Here is a 14,510-nt window from a genome sequence, read left to right on the forward strand (position 1 = left end):
AGTATAGGAACAGAGACGCCCTTCTGCAGTTATACAGGGCCCTGGTGAGACCCCACCTGGAGTATTGCGTCCAGTTCTGGTCTCCAAACTTGAGGAAGGACATACTAGCTATAGAGGGTGTGCAGCGCAGATTTACAAGGTTAGTTCCAGGGATGGCAGGGTTGTCATATGCAGCAAGGCTAGAAAAACTGGACTTGTATCCATTGGAGTTTAGAAGGATGAGGGGGGACATGATTGAGGTATACAAAATCATCAGGGGGATAGACAAGGTGAAGTCTGATTACTTGTTCCCAATGATGGGGGAGACGAGGACTAGAGGGCATAGTTTAAGAATACAGGGTAGGCCCTTTAGGACGGAGATGAGAAAGCATTTTTTTACCCAGAGAAGTGTGAATCTGTGGAATTCACTGCCACAGAGGGTGGTAGAGGCGGATTCGCTGACTATGTTCAAAAGAGAGTTAGATAAGACTCTTGTGGGAAACGGAGTTAAGGGTTATGGGGATAAGGCTGGAAAGGGGAACTGATGGTAATGATCAGCCATGATCTAAAATGGAGGTGCTGGCCCAACGGGCCAAATGGCCTACTCCAGCTCCTATTGTCTATTGTCTATTGCTCAGTGTCATGAGGTTCAACTTCATAGCATAGCAATACATTCACAAACTTCAGTGATCAATCTGGACCCATGTTGCTGTTGTCCAGATGTCACAGCTTTAAATTCTGGCTCTGGCTCTGGGTGAGCAATGACCTAATGTTTGATCTTGTAATCAAGGCACAGGCGATCTATGGCCAGCATAGAATTACAGTTTCCAACTTCTTTCCAACTTCAGCTCCCCGTCGCATTTATTTAGTTTTTCATCCACTTCCACACCATTGGCTTTTTGCTGATTTTCAAAGTAATTCATCAGAATGCAAAATAGGAAAACTGTACTCACAGGAGGTGGTTTTCGCAGCAGTTGTAGTTTTGCCAGTTTCTTCAGTCGATGCTGTCGCTGTAGATTACAGAGAGTACAGCTAATTACTGACATGCAATTCGAAATTAGAGGCAACAATTTAAGCTCGTTGAAATCATCACATGGTAACAATGAAATGGATCATTTTTCCAAAGGTTCAACAATTTTGCATTTTATTATAAACGCATTGTGCAGTTCCATAAAAGTAAGCCCATAACTCTTGCATATTCACCAAAAATTAACCTCTCCAAATTTGCAAAAATTGATAAAACCGTGGCTGACTGCCACATTTTAATGTATTGAAGAAATGAGCAATCAAACTTAGATTTCAATCCATCTAACCAACTCATTCCCTCATATCTAGTGCGTAAGAGCAAGCTTTTCATTAATGGTGACTTACTGCTCGTTGTTGTGCCAGGAGTTCCAGTGGTCTCTGTCACTGGAGATGTTGGAAATGAGGGGTCTGCAACATATCAGGAAGCCTTCATTAATAAATGCATCACAACACATTTCGATATGCACATTTTTCATTTTCCACCATTTGAATATAAAGGCTTTGCCGGCCAGGCAAAGAACAGCAGATATGATGGCATTTAAAAAAAACCCTCATTGATTTGTAATCGTGGATTTAATTTGGCTTCTTTATTCTCTGAATATATTGTAAGTTTGCTTAGTTCTTTTACTTTTAAACCCCAATTTCTATTGACCTGTAGAGTCAAACTTCAGTGTCATGATGGTCACCTTCATTGCAGCGTATTACACTCACAAACTTCAGTGATCAACCTGCACACATGTTGCTGCGTCCAGAAATCACAGCTTTAAATTCTGCCCCTGGCTCTGGGTGAGCAATGACCTAATGTTTTGTCATGGAATCAAGGCACAGGCGATCTCTGGCTAGCATAGAATTGCAGTTTCCAACTTCTTTCCAAATTCAGCTCTCCGTTGCATTTATTTACCTTTTCAACCACTTCCAAAACACAAGATTTCTGGTGATTTTCAAAGAAATTCATCAGACTACAAAACAGGAAATCTGTACTCACAGGCAGTGGATTCCGCAGATGTTGTAGTTTTGGCAGTTAATTCAGTCGATGCTGTCCCTGTGGATTGAAAGTAGTACAGCTAATTACTGACAAGCAATTGGAAATTGGAGGCAATAACTTGAAATCATCACATGGTCACAATGAAGAGGACAATTTTGCCAAAGAAGAAACCACTTTGCTTTTTCTTTTAAATGCATTGAACTGTACCATCAAATAAAACCCATCACTCTTGCACACACAGCAAAAAATTTCCTCTCCAAATGTGCAAAGATATAGATTAATCCAGGCTGACTGCGTCATTAGAATGTATTGAAGAAATGAGACTTCAAACCTAGATCGCAATCCACTCATTCCCTTGTTTCTAATGTCCAAGAACCAGCTTTTCATTAAAGCTGACTTACCGCTAGTGGCTGTGCCAGGAGTACCAGTGGTCTCCGTCACTGGAGATGTTGGTAATGTGGTATCTACAAAATATCAGGAAGTCTTCGTTAATAAAAGTCTCTCAATTTCTTTCTGAAAACATTCAGTAGCATACTTTCAATTTTCACCCAACCGAAAAAAATAGGCTTTGCTGGCCAAGCAAAGAACAGAGGAGATCACGTCATCTATAAATGACCCTCATTAATTTGTAATTTCTGGTAATAATTAAGCTTCTCTATTCTCAGAACATATTTTCAAAGTGCATTGATCATTTACAATTACATCCTAATTTCAACTGACCACGACAGTCAACCTTCAGTGTCATGAGGTTCAACTTCATTGCAGAGTATTACACTCACAAACTTCAGTGATCAATCTGGACCAATGTTGATGTTGTCCAGATGTCACAGCTTTAAATTCTGGCGCTGGCTCTGGGTGAGCAATGACCTAATGTTTGTTCATGGAATCAAGGCACAGGCGATCTCTGGCCAGCATAAAATTACAGTTTCCAACTTCTTTCCAAATTCATCTCCCAGTCGCATTTATTTAGTTTTTCAACCACTTCCACACTACTGGCTTTTCGCTGATTTTCAAAGTAATTCATCAGAATGCAAAATAGGAAAGCTGTACTCACAGGCGGTGGTTTCCGCAGCAGTTGTACTTTTGCCAGTTACTTCAGTCGATGCTGTCGCTGTAGATTAAAGAGAGTACAGCTAATTACTTACATGCAATTCGAAATTAAAGGCAACAATTTAAGCTCGTTGAAATCATCACATGGTCACAATGAAATGGATCATTTTTGCAAAGGTTCAACAATTTTGCATTTTATTACAAACGCATTGCACAGTTCCATAAAAGTAAGCCATAACCCTTGCATATTCACCAAAAATTAACCTCTCCAAATTTGCAAAAATTGATAAAACTGTGGCTGACTGCCACATTTTAATGTATTGAAGAAATGAGCAATCAAACGTAGATTTCAATCCATGTAACCAACTCATTCCCTCATATCTAGTGCGTAAGAGCAAGCTTTTCATTAATGGTGACTTACCGCTCGTGGTTGTGCCAGGAGTTCCAGTGGTCTCTGTCACTGGAGATGTTGGAATTGAGGGGTCTGCAACATATCAGGAAGCCTTCATTAATAAATGCATCATAATACATTTATATATGCTAATTTTTCATTTTCCACCCTTTGAATATAAAGGCTTTGCCGGCCAGGCAAAGAACAGAAGATATGATGGCATTTAAAAATAACACTCATTGATTTGTAATAGTGGATTTAATTTGGCTTCTTTATTCTCTGAATATATTGTAAGTTTGCTTTGTTCTTTTACTTTTAAACCCCAATTTCTATTGACCTCTACAGTCAATCTTTGGTGTCATGACGGTCACCTTCATTGCAGAGTATTACACTCACAATCTTCAGTGATCAATCTGCACACATATTCCTGTGTCCAGGCATCACAGCTTTAAATTCTGACTCTGGCTCTGGGTGAGCAATGACCTAATGTTTTGTCATGGATTCAAGGCACAGGCGATCTCTGGCTAGCATAGAATAGCAGTTTCCAACTTCTTTCCAAATTCAGCTCTCCGTCGCATTTATTTACCTTTTCAACCACTTCCAAAACACAAGATTTCTGGTGATTTTCAAAGAAATTCATCAGACCACAAAACAGGAAATCTGTACTCACAGGCAGTGGATTTCGCAGTTGTTGTAGTTTTGGCAGTTACTTCAGTCGATGCTGTCCCTGTGGATTGAAAGTAGTACAGCTAATTAATGACAAGCAATTGGAAATTGGAGGCAATAACTTGAAATCATCACATGGTCACAATGAAGAGGGCAATTTTGCCAAAGAGGTAACCACTTTGCTTTTTCTTTTAAATGCATTAAACTGTACCATCAAATTAAACCCATCACTCTTGCACACACAGCAAAAACTTTCCTCTCTAAATGTGCAAAGATATAGATTAATCCAGGCTGACTGTGTTGTTAGAATGCATTGAAGAAATGAGACTTCAAACCTTGATCGCAATCCACTCATTCCCTTGTTTCTAGTGTTCAAGAACCAGCTTTTCATGAAAGGTGACTTACTGCTTGTGGTTGTGCCAGGAGTACCAGTGGTCTCCGTCACTGGAGATGTTGGTAATGTGGTATCTACAAAATATCAGGAAGTCTTCATTAATAAAAGCCTCTCAATATATTTCTGTATACATTCAGTAGCATACTTTTCAATTTTCACCCCCCCGAAAGAAATAGGCTTTGCTGGCCAAGCAAAGAACAGAGGATATGACTACATCTATAAATGACCCTCATTAATTTGTAATTTCTGGTAATAATTAAGCTTGTCTATTCTCAGAACATACTCTCAAGGTGCTTTGATAATTTGCAATTACATCCTAATTTCAACTGACCACTACAGTCAACCTTCAGTGTCATGAGGTTCAACTTCTTTGCAGAGTATTACACTCACAAACTTCAGTGATCAATCTGGACACACGTTGCTGTTGTCCAGACGTCACAGCTTTAAATTCTGGCTCTGGCTCTGGTTGAGCAATGACCTAATGTTTGATCATGGAATCAAGGCACAGGCGATCTCTGGCTAGCACAAAATTATAGTTTCATCTTCTTTCCAAATTCATCTCCCAGTCGCATTTATTTAGTTTTTCAACCACTTCCACACTACTGGCTTTTCGCTGATTTTCAAAGTAATTCATCAGAATGCAAAACAGGAAAGCTGTACTCACAGGCGGTCGTTTCCGCAGCAGTTGTACTTTTGCCAGTTTCTTCAGTCGATGCTGTCGCTGTAGATTAAAGAGAGGACAGCTAATTACTTACATACAATTCGAAATTAGAGGCAACAATTTAAGCTCGTTGAAATCATCACATGGTCACAATGAAATGGATCATTTTTCCAAAGGTTCAACAATTTTGCATTTTATTACAAACGCATTGCACAGTTCCATGAAAGTAAGCCATAACTCTTGCATATTCACCAAAAATTAACCTCTCCAAATTTGCAAAAATTGATAAAACCGTGGCTGACTGCCACATTTTAATGTTTTGAAGAAATGAGCAATCAAACTAAGATTTCAATCCATCTAACCAACTCATTCCCTCGTATCTAGTGCGTAAGAGCAAGCTTTTCATTAATGGTGACTTACCGCTCGTGGTTGTGCCAGGAGTTCCAGTGGTCTCTGTCACTGGAGATGTTGGAAATGAGGGGTCTGCAACATATCAGGAAGCCTTCATTAATAAATGCATCACAATACATTTCTATATGCACATTTTTCATTTTCCACCCTTTGAATATAAAGGCTTTGCCGGCCAGGCTTAGAACAGAAGATATGATGGCATTTAAAAATAACCCTCATTGATTTGTAATAGTGGATTTAATTTGGCTTCTTTATTCTCTGAATATATTGTAAGTTTGCTTAGTTCTTTTACTTTTAAACCCCAATTTCTATTGACCTCTACAGTCACTCTTCAGCGTCATGACAGTCACCTTCATTGCAGAGTATTACACTCACAATCTTCAGTGATCAATCTGCACACAAGTTTCTGCGTCCAGACGTCACAGCTTTAAATTCTGCTTCTGGATCTGCGTGAGCAATGACCTAATGTTTTATCATGGAATCAAGGCACAGGCGATCTCAGGCTAGCATAGAATTGCCGTTTCCAACTTCTTTCCAAATTCAGCTCTCAGTCGCATTTATTTACCTTTTCAACCACATCCAAGGTGATTTTCAAAGAAATTCATCAGACTACAAAACAGGAAATCTGTACTCACAGGCAGTGGATTCCGCAGATGTTGTAGTTTTGACAGTTACTTCAGTCGATGCTGTCCCTGTCGATTCAAAGTAGTACAGCTAATTACTGACAAGCAATTGGAAATTGGAGGCAATAACTTGAAAGCATCGCATGGTCACAGTGAAGAGGACGATTTTGCCAAAGAGGCAACCACTTTGCTTTTTCTTTGAAATGCACTGAACTGTACCATCAAATTAAACCCATCACTCTTGCACACACAGCAAAAATTTTCCTGTCCAAATGTGCAAAGATACATATGAATCCAGGCTGACTGCGTCATTAGAATGTATTGAAGAAATGAGACTTCAAACCTAGATCGCAATCCACTCATTCCCTTGTTTCTAGTGTTCAAGAACCAGCTTTTCATTAAAGGTGACTTACTGCTTGTGGTTGTGCCAGGAGTACCAGTGGTCTCCGTCACTGGAGATGTTGGTAATGTGGTATCTACAAAATATCAGGAAGTCTCCATTAATAAAAGTCTCTCAATATATTTCTGAAAACATTCAGTAGCATACTTTCATTTTTCACCCTTCGAAAGAAATAGGCTTTGCTGGCCAAGCAAAGTACAGAGGATATGACTTCAACTAAAAAGGACCGTCATTCATTTGCAATTTCTGTTAATAATTAAGCTTTTCTATTCTCAGAATATATTTTCAAGGTGCTTTGATCATTTACAATAAGATCCAAATTTCAACTGACCACTACAGTCAACCTTCAGTGTCATGAGGATCAACTTCATTGCAGAGTTTTACACGCACAAACTTCAGTGATCAATCCAGACATCCCAGCATTAAATTCTGGCTCTGGCTCTGGGTGAGCAATGACTTAATGTTTTGTCATGCAATCAAGGCACAGGCGATCTCTGGCTAGCATAGAATTGCCGTTTCCAACTTCTTTCCAAATTCAGCTCCCCGTAGTATTTATTTAGGGTTTCAAACACTTCGAAAGCACAAGATTTCTGGTGATTTTCAAAGAAATTCATCAGACTACAAAACAGGAAATCTGTACTCACAGGCAGTGGATTCCGCAGATGTTGTAGTTTTGGCAGTTACTTCAGTCGATTGTGTCCCTGTGGATTTAAAGTAGTACAGCTAATTACTGACAAGCAATTGGAAATTGGAGGCAATAACTTGAAATCATCACATGGTCACAATGAAGAGGACAATTTTGGATAAGCCGCAACCACTTTGCTTTTTCTTTTAAATGCATTGAACTGTACCATCAAATTAAACCCATCACTCTTGCGCACATACCAAAAACTTTCCTGTCCAAATGTGCAAAGATATAGATTAATCCAGGCTGACTACATCATTAGAATCTACTAAAGAAATGAGACTTCAAACCTAGATCGCAATCCACTCATTCCCTTGTTTCTAGTGTTCAAGAACCAGCTTTTCATTAAAGGTGACTTACTGCTTGTGGTTGTGCCAGGCGTACCAGTGATCTCCGTCACTGGAGATGTTGGTAATGTGGTATCTACAAAATATCAGGAAGTCTTCGTTAGTAAAAGCCTCTCAATATATTTCTGTATACAATCAGTAGCATACTTTTCAATTTTTACCCCTCGAAAGATATAGGCTTTGCTGGCCAAGCAAAGAACAGAGGATATGACTTCATCTATAAATGAACCTCATTAATTTGTAATTTCTGGTAATAATTAAGTTTCTCTATTCTCAGAATATTTTTTCAAGGTGCGTTGATAATTTACAATTAGATCCTAATTTCAAATAACCACTGCAGTCAACCTTCAGTGTCATGAGGTTCAACTTCTTTGCAGAGTATTACACTCACAAACTTCAATGATCAATCTGGACCCATGTTGCTGTTGATCAGACCTCACAGCTTTAAATTCTGCCTCTGGCTTTGGCTGAGCAATGACCTAGTGCTTTGTCATGGAATCAAGGCACAGGAGATTTCTGGCTAGTATAGAATTGCAGTTTCGAACTTCTTTCCAAATTCAGCTCCCCGTAGTATTTATTTAGGGTTTCAAACACTTCCAAAGCACAAGATTTCTGGTGATTTTCAAAGAAATTCATCAGACTACAAAACAGGAAATCTGTACTCACAGGCAGTGGATTCCGCAGATGTTGTAGTTTTGGCAGTTACTTCAGTCGATGCTGTCCCTGTGGATTCAAAGTAGTACAGCTAATTCCTGACAAGCAATTGGAAATTGGAGGCAATAACTTGAAATCATCACATGGTCACAATGAAGAGGACAATTTTGCATAAGCCGCAACCACTTTGCTTTTTCTTTTAAATGCATTGAACTGTACCATCAAATTAAACCCATCACTCTTGCGCACATACCAAAAACTTTCCTGTCCAAATGTGCAAAGATATAGATTAATCCAGGCTGACTACATCATTAGAATCTACTGAAGAAATGAGACTTCAAACCTAGATCGCAATCCACTCATTCCCTTGTTTCTAGTGTTCAAGAACCAGCTTTTCATTAAAGGTGACTTACTGCTTGTGGTTGTGCCAGGCGTACCAGTGGTCTCCGTCACTGGAGATGTTGGTAATGTGGTATCTACAAAATATCAGGAAGTCTTCGTTAGTAAAAGCCTCTCAATATATTTCTGTATACAATCAGTAGCATACTTTTCAATTTTTACCCCTCGAAAGATATAGGCTTTGCTGGCCAAGCAAAGAACAGAGGATATGACTTCATCTATAAATGAACCTCATTAATTTGTAATTTCTGGTAATAATTAAGTTTCTCTATTCTCAGAATATTTTTTCAAGGTGCTTTGATAATTTACAATTAGATCCTAATTTCAAATAACCACTGCAGTCAACCTTCAGTGTCATGAGGTTCAACTTCTTTGCAGAGTATTACACTCACAAACTTCAATGATCAATCTGGACCCATGTTGCTGTTGATCAGACCTCACAGCTTTAAATTCTGCCTCTGGCTTTGGCTGAGCAATGACCTAGTGCTTTGTCATGGAATCAAGGCACAGGAGATTTCTGGCTAGTATAGAATTGCAGTTTCGAACTTCTTTCCAAATTCAGCTCCCCGTAGTATTTATTTAGGGTTTCAAACACTTCCAAAGCACAAGATTTCTGGTGATTTTCAAAGAAATTCATCAGACTACAAAACAGGAAATCTGTACTCACAGGCAGTGGATTCCGCAGATGTTGTAGTTTTGACAGTTACTTCAGTCGATGCTGTCCCTGTGGATTCAAAGTAGTACAGCTAATTACTGACAAGCAATTGGAAATTGGAGGCAATAACTTGAAATCATCACATGAACACAATGAAGAGGACAATTTTGCCAAAGAGGCAACCACTTTGCTTTTTCTTTTAAATGCATTGAACTGTACCATCAAATTAAACCCATCACTCTTGCGCACATACCAAAAACTTTCCTGTCCAAATGTGCAAAGATATAGATTAATCCAGGCTGACTGCGTCATTAGAATGTATTGAAGAAATGTGACTTCAAACCTAGATCGCAATCCACTCATTCCCTTGTTTCTAGTGTTCAAGAACCAGCTTTTCATTAAAGGTGACTTACCGCTCGTGGTTGTGCCAGGAGTACCAGTGGTCTCCGTCACTGGAGATGTTGGTAATGTGGTATCTACAAAATATCAGGAAGTCTTTATTAATTAAAGCCTCTCAATATATTTCTGTATACATTCAGTAGCATACTTTCAATTTTCACCCCTCGAAAGGAATAGGCTTTGCTGGCCAAGCAAAGAACAGAGAATATGACTACATCTATAAATGACCCTCATTAATTTGTAATTTCTGGTAATAATTAAGCTTCTCTATTCTCAGAACATACTCTCAAGGTGCTTTGATAATTTACAATTACATCCTAATTTCAACTGACCACTACAGTCAACCTTCAGTGTCATGAGGTTCAACATCATTGCAGAGTATTACACTCACAAACTTCAGTGATCAATCTGGACACATGTTGCTGTTGTCCAGACGTCACAGCTTTAAATTCTGGCACTGGCTCTGGGTGAGCAATGACCTAATGTTTGATCATGGAATCAAGGCACACGCGATCTCTGGCCAGCATAAAATTATAGTTTCATCTTCTTTCCAAATTCATCTCCCAGTCGCATTTATTTAGTTTTTCAACCACTTCCACACTACTGGCTTTTCGCTGATTTTCAAAGTAATTCATCAGAATGCAAAACAGGAAAGCTGTACTCACAGGCGGTCGTTTCCGCAGCAGTTGTACTTTTGCCAGTTTCTTCAGTCGATGCTGTCGCTGTAGATTAAAGAGAGTACAGCTAATTACCGGAATGCAATTCGAAATTAGAGGCTACAATTTAAGCTCGTTGAAATCATCACATGGTCACAATGAAATGGATCATTTTTGCAAAGGTTCAACAATTTTGCATTTTATTACAAACGCATTGCACAGTTCCATGAAAGTAAGCCATAACTCTTGCATATTCACCAAAAATTAACCTCTCCAAATTTGCAAAAATTGATAAAACCGTGGCTGACTGCCACATTTTAATGTTTTGAAGAAATGAGTAATCAAACTAAGATTTCAACCCATCTAACCAACTCATTCCCTGTATCTCGTGCGTAAGAGCAAGCTTTTCATTAATCGTTACTTACCGCTAGTGGTTGTGCCAGGAGTTCCAGTGGTCTCTGTCACTGGAGATGTTGGAAATGAGGGGTCTGCAACATATCAGGAAGCCTTCATTAATAAATGCATCACAATACATTTCTATATGCACATTTTTCATTTTCCACCCTTTGAATATAAAGGCTTTGCCGGCCAGGCTTAGAACAGAAGATATGATGGCATTTAAAAATAACCCTCATTGATTTGTAATAGTGGATTTAATTTGGCTTCTTTATTCTCTGAATATATTGTAAGTTTGCTTTGTTCTTTTACTTTTAAACCCCAATTTCTATTGACCTCTACAGTCACTCTTCAGCGTCATGACAGTCACCTTCATTGCAGAGTATTACACTCACAATCTTCAGTGATCAATCTGCACACAAGTTTGTGCGTCCAGACATCACAGCTTTAAATTCTGCTTCTGGCTCTGCGTGAGCAATGACCTAATGTTTTGTCATGGAAGCAATGCAAAGGCGATCTCAGGCTAGCATAGAATTGCAGTTTCCAACTTCTTTCCAAATTAAGCTCTCTGTCGCATTTATTTACCTTTTCAACCACTTCCAAAACACAAGATTTCTGGTGATTTTCAAAGAAATTCATCAGACCACAAAACAGGAAATCTGTACTCACAGGCAGTGGATTCCGCAGATGTTGTAGTTTTGGCAGTTACTTCAGTCGATGCTGTCCCTGTGGATTCAAAGTAGTACAGGTAATTACTGACAAGCAATTGGAAATTGGAGGCAATAAATTGAAATTATCACATGGTCACAATGTAGAGGACGATTTTGCCAAAGCGGCAACCACTTTGCTTTTTCTTTTTAATGCATTGAACTGTACCATCAAATTAAACCCATCACTCTTGCACACACAGCAAAAACTTTCCTGTCCAAATGTGCAAAGACACTTATGAATCCAGGCTGACTGCATCATTAGAATGTATTGAAGAAATGAGACTTCAAACCTAGATCGCAATCCACTCATTCCCTTGTTTCTAGTGTGCAAGAACCAGCTTTTCATTAAAGGTGACTTACTGCTTGTGGTTGTGCCAGGAGTACCAGTGGTCTCCGTCACTGGAGATGTTGGTAATGTGGTATCTACAAAATATCAGGAAGTCTTCATTAATAAAAGCCTCTCAATATATTTCAGTATACATTCAGTAGCATACTTTCAATTTTCACCCCTCGAAAGATATAGGCTTTGCTGGCCAAGCAAAGAACAGAGGATATGACTTCAACTAAAAAGGACCGTCATTCATTTGCAATTTCTGTTAATAATTAAGCTTCTCTATTCTCAGAATATATTTTCAAGGTGCTATGATCATTTACAATTAGATCCAAATTTCAACTGACCACGACAGTCAACCTTCAGTGTCATGACGATCAACTTCATTGCAGAGTTTTACACGCACAAACTTCAGTGATCAATCCAGATATCCCAGCATTAAATTCTGGCTCTGGCTCTGGGTGAGCAATGACCTAATGCTTTGTCATGGAATCAAGGCACAGGCGATCTCTGGCTAGCATAGAATTGCCGTTTCCAACTTCTTTCCAAATTCAGCTCCCCATAGTATTTATTTAAGGTTTCAAACACTTCGAAAGCACAAGATTTCTGGTGATTTTCAAAGAAATTCATTAGACCACAAAACAGGAAATCTGTACTCACAGGCAGTGGATTCCGCAGATGTTGTAGTTTTGGCAGTTACTTCAGTCGATGCTGTCCCTGTGGATTCAAAGTAGTACAGCTAATTCCTGACGAGCAATTGGAAATTGGAGGCAATAACTTGAAATCATCACATGGTCACAATGAAGAGGACAATTTTGCCAAAGAGGTAACCACTTTTCTTTTTTTTTTAAATGCATTGAACTGTACCATCAAATTACACGCATCACTCTTGCACACACAGCAAAAATTTTGCTCTCTAAATGTGCAAAGATATAGATTAATCCAGGCTGACTGCGTCATCAGAATGTATTGAAGAAAGGAGACTTCAAACCTAGATCGCAATCCACTCATTCCCTTGTTTCTAGTGTTCAAGAACCAGCTTTTCATTAAAGGTGACTTACTGCTTGTGGTTGTGCCAGGCGTACCAGTGGTCTCCGTCACTGGAGATGTGGGTAATGTGGTATCTACAAAATATCAGGAAGTCTTCGTTAGTAAAAGCCTCTCAATTTCTTTCTGTATACATTCAGTAGCATACTTTTCAATTTTCACCCCCCTCGAAAGAAATAGGCTTTGCTGGCCAAGCAAGGAACAGAGGATATGACTTCATCTATAAATGACCCTCATTAATTTGTAATTTCTGGTAATAATTAAGCTTCTCTGTTCTCAGAACATACTCTCAAGGTGCTTTGATAATTTACAATTACATCCTAATTTCAACTGACCACTACTGGGTGCTGTGCAGCGACGCAGACTTAATAAGTGAACTTGTTGTAGTGAATAGTGACCATGGTATGGTTACTTTTAAGCTGCAATTAGAAAGGGAAATGGAAAGGAAGTCGGAAGCATCTGTACTTCAGTTAAATAAAGGGAATTTTGCAGCTATGAGGGAGGAGCTATCCAAAATAAAATGGGAAGATACACTAGCTGGGAGGACAACTGGGGAAAAATGGCAGGTTTTTATGGACATTTTTCACAGGATTCCGGACAAATTTATTCCAAAGTGGAGGAAAGGCTCTAGGAGATGCAAATGGCAGCCCTGGCTAAATAAGGAAATCAAGTGCATTATCAAGTCGAAAGGGAGTAATTATAAGATAGCGAAGCGGAGTGGGAAATTAGAGGATTGGGAAACCTTCAATGAACATCAGAGGGTAACTAAGAAAGCCATAAGAGACGGGAAAATGAAGTACGAGAGGAAATTAGCAGATAATATTGCGGAGCATAGCAAAAGCTTTTTTAAGTATGTGAAGAGGAAGAAATTGGTTCGGTCTAAAATTGGCCCTTTGAAAATGGGCAAGGGTGAAATTATTACCGGAAACAAGGAGATGGCAGAGGAATTTCACAAATACTTTGCAACTGTCTTCACCAAGCAGGATATAGGTTATAGTCAGTTAGGGGGTAGTAGTCATGCGGTACCAAGAGACTTGGGGAACTTTACTGGGGAGGTAGGGGATCTAATGGATATCCGGATCCAGAAGCAGAAGGTTATGAGTAAATTGTTGGGACTGAGGGCTGATAAATCCCCAGGGCCTGATGGGCTGCATCCTAGGGTGCTTAAAGAGGTGGCTATGGAAATTGTGGAGGCACTGGTCGACATTTTCCAAAGTTCCATAGATTCCGGGGAGGTCCCTGAGGATTGGAGAGTGGCTGATGTGGTGCCGCTTTTTAAGAAAGGAGGGAGGGAGAAAACAGGAAATTATAGACCGGTTAGCCTGACATCAGTGGTGGGGAAGATATTGGAGTCCATCATAAAAGGAGAAATAGCAGAACACTTAGTCAGTAATAATAGTATAAGGGCTAGTCAGCATGGATTCCTTAAGGGTAAGTCACGCTTGACTAACCTTCTGGAATTTTTTGAGGATGTGACAAAGAGGGTGGACTCGGGAGAGCCAGTGGATGTGGTGTATTTGGACTTCCAGAAGGCCTTTGATAAGGTACTGCACGGGAATCTAGTGGGCAAGATCAGGGAGCATGGTATTGGAGGTAAGGTGCTGACATGGATGGGAAATTGGTTAAGAGATAGGAAACAAAGGGT

General features: G+C 39.4%; 1 protein-coding gene across 1 annotated transcript in view; it reads right to left on the minus strand.

Moving 5' to 3' along the window:
- Positions 1 to 14,510, minus strand: part of LOC138748011 (mucin-2-like) — a 125,689-nt gene that overhangs the window by 85,582 nt on the left and 25,597 nt on the right. Inside the window, exons 31-46 of the mRNA XM_069907711.1 lie at positions 12,880 to 12,942; positions 11,848 to 11,910; positions 10,807 to 10,869; positions 10,391 to 10,447; positions 9,740 to 9,802; positions 8,686 to 8,748; positions 7,632 to 7,694; positions 7,231 to 7,287; positions 6,600 to 6,662; positions 5,573 to 5,635; positions 5,156 to 5,212; positions 4,503 to 4,565; positions 4,102 to 4,158; positions 3,462 to 3,524; positions 3,045 to 3,101; positions 2,392 to 2,454 (exon numbers count right to left, since the gene is read on the minus strand). Of these exons, the coding sequence (XP_069763812.1) occupies positions 2,392 to 2,454; positions 3,045 to 3,101; positions 3,462 to 3,524; positions 4,102 to 4,158; positions 4,503 to 4,565; positions 5,156 to 5,212; positions 5,573 to 5,635; positions 6,600 to 6,662; positions 7,231 to 7,287; positions 7,632 to 7,694; positions 8,686 to 8,748; positions 9,740 to 9,802; positions 10,391 to 10,447; positions 10,807 to 10,869; positions 11,848 to 11,910; positions 12,880 to 12,942 (978 nt within the window). The remainder of the gene's footprint in view (positions 1 to 2,391; positions 2,455 to 3,044; positions 3,102 to 3,461; positions 3,525 to 4,101; positions 4,159 to 4,502; positions 4,566 to 5,155; positions 5,213 to 5,572; positions 5,636 to 6,599; positions 6,663 to 7,230; positions 7,288 to 7,631; positions 7,695 to 8,685; positions 8,749 to 9,739; positions 9,803 to 10,390; positions 10,448 to 10,806; positions 10,870 to 11,847; positions 11,911 to 12,879; positions 12,943 to 14,510) is intronic.

Source organism: Narcine bancroftii, chromosome 13 (assembly GCF_036971445.1).
Source record: "Narcine bancroftii isolate sNarBan1 chromosome 13, sNarBan1.hap1, whole genome shotgun sequence".
NCBI classification, from domain to species: Eukaryota; Metazoa; Chordata; class Chondrichthyes; order Torpediniformes; family Narcinidae; genus Narcine; species Narcine bancroftii.